A 6,257-nucleotide genomic window follows, 5' to 3' on the forward strand; every position below is an offset into this window, starting at 1 on the left:
AGAGGCGGGTGCAACACAAGATCAGGAGTTCAAGACCAGCCTGGTCAATAAGGCAAAACCTCGTCTCTACTATAGCCGGGTGCAGTGGCAGGCACCTATAATCCCAGCTACTCGGGAGGCTGAGGCAGGAGAATCACGTGAAACCGGGGGGCAGAGGTTGCAGTGAGTCGAGATCATGCCACTGCACTCCAGCCTGGGTGACAGAGTAAGACTTTGTCTCAAAAAAAAAAAAAATTAGCCGGGCAGGGTGGCAGACCTGTAGTCCCAGCTGCTTGGAAGCCTGAGGCCTGAGAATGGCTTGAATCTGGGAGGTGATCGCAGTGAGTTGAGATTGTGCCATTGCACTCCAGCCTGGTTGACAGAGCGAGACTCCATCTCAGAAACAAACAAACAAAAACAACCAGGAGTTCAAGACCAGCCTGAGCCTGACCAACTGAGCAACATAATGAGACCCTGTCCCTACAAAAAACAAAAAATTAAAAAATTAGTCAGGTGTGGTGGCACACATCTGTGGTCTTAGCTACTTGAGGGTTGAGGCAGGAAGACTGCTGGAAGCCAGGAGTTGGAAGCTGCAGCCATTGTACTCCAGCCTGGGTGAAAGATCAAGACCCTGTCTCGAAAAATATATACAATAACAATAAAATTATGCTTTCTTGGTTGAGAACACACAGACACACACACACATGATGCTATTCTTAAATATGTCTAGGAAACAGTAGGGAGGTCTATGTCAGGATTTAATCCCTTGGTTTCACTCAGTAAATTCTTCCTCGAGTCTATCCCATTTCTACTATTCCATTCTTTGTGGAAACCAAAGACACTTGAAATTGGACAGGTGCGGTGGCTCACGCCTGGAATCCTAGCATTTTGGGAGACCGAGGCCGGGGATCACCTCAGGTCAAAAGTTCGAGACCAGCCTGGCCAACATGGTGAAACCCTGTCTCTATAAAAAATATAAAAACTAGCCGGACATGGTGGCACGTGCCTATAATGACAGCTACTCAGGAGGCTGAGACAGGAGAATCGCTTGAAGCCGGGGAGGCAGAGGTTATAGTGAGCTGAGATCATGCCACTGCACTCCAGCCTGCGCAACAAAGTGAGACTGTCTCAAAAAACCAACCAAACAAACAAACAAAAAAACAAAGACGCTCTCATAATAATCCAGCAATAAGTTCTCGAGTCCCACTTTCCCAGATGCAGTCCTTGATCCAGCCCACTGCTGAGTATTTATTTGTTCTGTTTCACACCGGTAGGTTCTGTCTCTCAGGGAGGCTGTGAGCTCCTTTGAGGGAGGGACATAGAGCACCCTGCACCATGCTGCCCACAGTCATGGGTTTTACAAACTGCCAGACAAACTGAAAACCCGAACCTCTCCCAGCTTTGCTTTCTGCAAGGACAAGAACTCAACCTCTGGTGAGTGCGGTGGCTCATGCCTGTAATCCCAGCATTTTGGGAGGCCGAGGCTGGCAGATGGCTTGAGTTTAAGAGTTCGAGACCAGGCCGGGCGTGGTGGCTCACGCCTGTAATCCCAGCACTTTGGGAGGCCGAGGCGGGTGGATCACGAGGTCAGGAGATCGAGACCATCTTGGCGAACACGGTGAAACCCCGTCTCTACTAAAAAATACAAAAAATTAGCCGGGTATGGTGGCAGGCGCCTGTCATCGCAGCTTCTCGGGAGGCTGAGGCAGGAGAATGGCGTGAACCCGGGAGGTGGAGCTTGCAGTGAGCCGAGATCCAGCCACTGCACTCCAGCCTGGGAGACAGAGTGAGACTCCGTCTCTAAATAAATAAATAAAAGGCCGGGCGCGGTGGCTCACGCCTGTAATCCCAGCACTCTGGGAGGCCTAGGCAGGCGGATCACGAGGTCAGGAGATCAAGACCATCCTGGCTAACATAGTGAAACCCCGTCTCTACTAAAAATACAAAATTAGTCAGGCATGGTGGCGGGTGCCTGTAGTCCCAGCTACTCAGGAGGTTGAGGCAGGAGAATCGCTTGAACTCGGGAGGTGGAGCTTGCAGTGAGCCGAGATCGCACCACTGCACTCTAGACTGGACGACAGATCAAGACTCCGTCTCAAAAAAACAAAACAAAACAAAAACAAATAAATAAAAAATAAAGAATGCAACCCTTGTGACAACAGCTTCCTTATTTGGGCTACCTCATCTGGCCCCTGGTCACTCACCTTGGGCTCACCCTGAGCTGCAAAGCGGGTGCGCAGAACATCCACAGGGTGCACAGTGAGGGTGGCCATACAGGCAGCCAGACCACCACACACAAAGTGCACTGAGAATTCCCGGGCGTCGTACACGCTGCCTCTGTGGACCAGCTCCGTCAGCATTTCAAATGACAAGAACTGGAAGAGTAAGTGAAGAAGTCACTGACAGCCCAAAGGATGAAGGCGAGGACCAAATACTCCCCAAATACATCACCTGTGACCTGGCTGGAGCCCAGGTGGAGGGGGGAGGAAAAGGTCAGGAAATATTCTTTTTGAGCAGTGACAGCCTATGATAAATATAAAATTCTACGTAAAACTCAGATGCCATTTGACACTTGAGTAGAGTCAGACACTCAAAGGTTTAAGAAGATATATGGGGCCCGGGGCAGTGGCTCACGCCTGTAATCCCAGCACTTTGGGAGGCTGAGGCGGGCAGATCACAAGGACAGAAGTTCGAGGCCAGCCTGGTTAACATAGTGAAACCCTGTCTCTAATAGAAATACAAAAATTAGCCGGGCATGGTGGCGGGCACCTGTAGTCCCAGGTATTCGGGGGACTGAGGCAGGAGAATCACTTGAACCCGGGAGGCGAAGGTTGCACTGAGACAAGATCATGCCACTGCACTCCAGCCCCGGCGACAGAGCAAGACTCAGTCTCAAAGAAAAGACTGGGTATAGTGGCTCACATCTGTAATCCCAGCATTTTGGGAGGCCGAGGCGGGCAGATCATGAGGTCAGGAGTTGGAGACCAGACTGGCCAATATGGTGGAACCCCACCTCTACTAAAAATACAAAAATTAGCCAGGCGTGGTGGCGTGTGCCTGTAACCCCAGCTACTCGGGAGACTGAGGCAGAAGAATCGCTTGAACCTGGGAGGCAGAGGTTGCAGTGAGCCGAGATCGCACCACTGCACTCCAGCCTGGGAGACAGAGTGAGACTCTGTTTCAAGAAAAAATAAATAAATAAAAGATACATGAGAAAAATGTATATCAGAAAATGTCACTGGCTAACTTAGTTTTCTGAGAACTGGGAAAGACGGCCATGCTCTGATTCCTGCAGGGATCCCTTCCGCGCAGCTGGCGGCGGCACTGTTCGAGAATCATTCTTTTCTGGGGCAGATTCTTTCGGGAGCATGTTCAACAGGGTGACCCCCTTACATTCAGATCTTTGTTTTCTTTTTTTGTTTTTGTTTTTAGAGACGAGAGTGTCGCTCTGTCACCCAGGCTGGAGTTCAGCGGCACGAACACGGCTCACTGCAGCCTCCACCTCCTGGGTTCCAGTGATCCTCCCACATCAGCCCCTCAAGTAGCTGGGACTACAGGTGCATGCCACCATGTCCAGCTAATTTTGGTATTTTTTATAGAACCAGGGTTCCGCTATGTTGCCAAGGCTGGTCTCAAACTCCTGAGTTCAAGCGATCTGCCTGCCTTGGGCTCCCAAAGTGCTGGGATTACACACATGAGCCACTGAGCGTGGCCCTGTTTTGCTTTTTGAGACAAGGTCGCATTCAGTTGCCCAGGCTGGAGTGCAGCGGCTCGATCATAGTTCACAGCAGCCTTGACTTCTCTAGCTCAAATTATTATTCTGCATCTGGAATAACTGGGGCTAGAGGTGTGTACCACCATACCTGGCTAATTTTTTTTTTTATTTTTAGTAGAGAGGAGGTCTCGCTATGTTGCCCAGGTTGATCTCAAACTCCTGAGCTCAAGCCATCCTCCCACCTCAGCCTCCCAAAGTGATGGGATTACAGGTGTGAGCCACTATACCAGGGCTATGCTCAGATCTTCCTTCAGCCAAATCAAGATGGCCTGGCTTCTTTTCTTTTTTTTGAGACGGGGTCTGGCTGTGTCGCCCAGGCTGAAGTGCAGTGGCACGATCGTGGTTCCCTGCAAGCTCCACCTCACCTCCCGGGCTCAGGTGCTGGGATGACAGGTGTGAGTCACCGAGTCCGGCCCAGGCCTGGCTTCTTGAGACTGTCCTGTTGCTGTATTTATTTGTCACGCTGCAGTATCTGTTTGCAGACAAGTGCAGAGACAGGATCGCAGGACGTGTCCAGCCAGTAAACACCTGACTTGGGCGGTCACTGTGATGTCACAGGAGGAGTAGGCAGGGACGTCTCTAGCACTAGCTGCCTAGGTGGGGGTCGTGGCTCTGCCATTTTCTAGCTAGTGACTTTGGTTGGGTTAATTGTGTAAGCTCTGTCCACCTCAGTCTTCTCACGCGTGACATGGGAGGGACAACAGCCCCTACCTTGAGGACTGCTGTGACTGTATGTGAAGTGCTTCCAACAGGGGCCTGGCCCATGGTTTGCACTGTACAGGGCTGGTTCTTACCATGTCTACTGCGTAAAATCACACGCTGTGCACTATGACTATACTGGTGCTCCACTGAACAAAGCGTGAGCTCTAACTCTAGCCTTGCCATGTGCAGGCTGTGTGGCCTCAGACAGCTGACTTCACCTCCCTGAGATCCACATGACACCTACCCTGCCCTCCTCATGATGGTGTGGTGAAGTTCAGATGAACCACATATGTGAAGGTGGTATTTCAAAAATTGAAATGCATTAGTGCTGTCCTTCGCCAAGCCCCACAGAAGGCATGACATCAAATCAGTCTCCAAGATGCAACATCTAAGTTACACAGGATAGATGCGGGGACACAGGGGAGGGGAATGCCTACAGTACAGCTGGTCAGGAAGGCTCCCGGGTGAGGCAGGTGGGAAGTGTGGGGCCTGCCTCTCCTGTCCTGCCCTACGGAGCATTCCTGCTTGCCTCACCCTCCCTCTGCTCCTCCCTTGAGCAACGTGACCCCAGAGGCCTGGCCAGGTCCCCTGCCACCTACTTGGACAGCTCCATAGCCTATGGAGAGAATCTGAGCGGGGATGTGTCCTTTCCAGAAAGCTGTCAGCCCCTCCTCCTGCAGAATCTGCCTAGAGGCCTGGAGGATGCCATGGTACTTTGCGTTGGGGTCACTTCGAGACAGGCGCTCATGCTGAAGCTAGGAATCAAAATGAAAAAGGTCAGGACAGCGGGGTGGGCTGGAACGTGAAGGGGAACTTTCAGAAAAGGCAAGCCCTTCATCTGTATAGAATTCCAAGTTTTAGGAACTGCTTTTGCAAGAAAGACAACTTGTCCTCCAGTCCATCGCATGGAAAAAGGGGAAGTGTACCTGGAAACGGATCTTGATGACGTCGAAGGGACTGATCAGCGCCCGAGTGACAAGTCCAGACACAGACCCAGCCACTGCCACCTGGAACTTGGTGTTATTCCTGCCATCTGGTTTGGGGTCATAGCCAACCATCCCTGCCTCTGGCCCACACAATGTCCATCAGTATCAAGCTAAATGCAAGAGATACGGAATAAACACCAGGCAAGTTTCTCACGGTCTCTGCTCAGATACCACCTCCTGAGAGCAGCCCTCCCTGACTAGACTGGAGTTCAAGTCAGGAACTCCGGGAGTTCAAGAGCTCAGGAGTTCAAGACCAGCCGGCAACACTGCAAAACCCCAACTCTACAAAAATTTTAAAATAAAATAAAATAGCACTTGTTTTATTGTTCTTTACAGTACTTATTACTATGGCATATTCGTTTACTTTTTTAGAGACAGGGTCTCACTCTGTCACCCAGGTTGGAATGCAGTGATGCCATAACTCACTACAGCCTTGAACTCCTGGGCTCAAGTGATTCTCTTGCCTCAGCCTCCCAATTAGCTGGGACTTACAGGTGCAGGCCTGGCTAAGTTTTTTTATTTTTGTAGAGATAAGGTCTCAATATGTTGCCCTGGCTGGTCTCGAACTCCTGGCCTCAAGTGATTCTCCTGCCTCAGCCTCCAGAATTGTTGAGAATACATGCATGAGCCACAGCGCCCAGCACACCATGGGTTATTTATACAGTACATTTGTTTCTTGTCTCTCTCCCTGACTAGAATGTAAGCCCATGGAAACATGGCCTTGGTCTCATTTGTTCACTCCTAAATTTCCAGTTCCTGGAATAGAACTCATCATGGTAAGTGCTTAATAATATTTGAGAATTGAGGCCGGGCGC

The 6,257-nt window shown here is 50.6% G+C and overlaps 1 protein-coding gene across 1 annotated transcript in view; it reads right to left on the reverse strand.

Moving 5' to 3' along the window:
- Nucleotides 1–2,032: 2,032 nt before the first annotated feature.
- Nucleotides 2,033–6,257, reverse strand: part of SLC25A19 (solute carrier family 25 member 19) — a 6,824-nt gene continuing 2,599 nt past the window's right edge. The window contains exons 2-5 of the mRNA XM_017884803.1: nt 5,383–5,552; nt 5,056–5,211; nt 2,184–2,354; nt 2,033–2,073 (exon numbers count right to left, since the gene is read on the reverse strand). Coding sequence (XP_017740292.1) covers nt 2,062–2,073; nt 2,184–2,354; nt 5,056–5,211; nt 5,383–5,514 — 471 coding nt within the window. The 5' untranslated portion in view covers nt 5,515–5,552 and the 3' untranslated portion in view covers nt 2,033–2,061. The remainder of the gene's footprint in view (nt 2,074–2,183; nt 2,355–5,055; nt 5,212–5,382; nt 5,553–6,257) is intronic.

The sequence above is a fragment of the Rhinopithecus bieti genome, unplaced genomic scaffold (assembly GCF_001698545.2).
Source record: "Rhinopithecus bieti isolate Rb0 unplaced genomic scaffold, ASM169854v2 scaffold_13400, whole genome shotgun sequence".
NCBI classification, from domain to species: domain Eukaryota; kingdom Metazoa; phylum Chordata; class Mammalia; order Primates; family Cercopithecidae; genus Rhinopithecus; species Rhinopithecus bieti.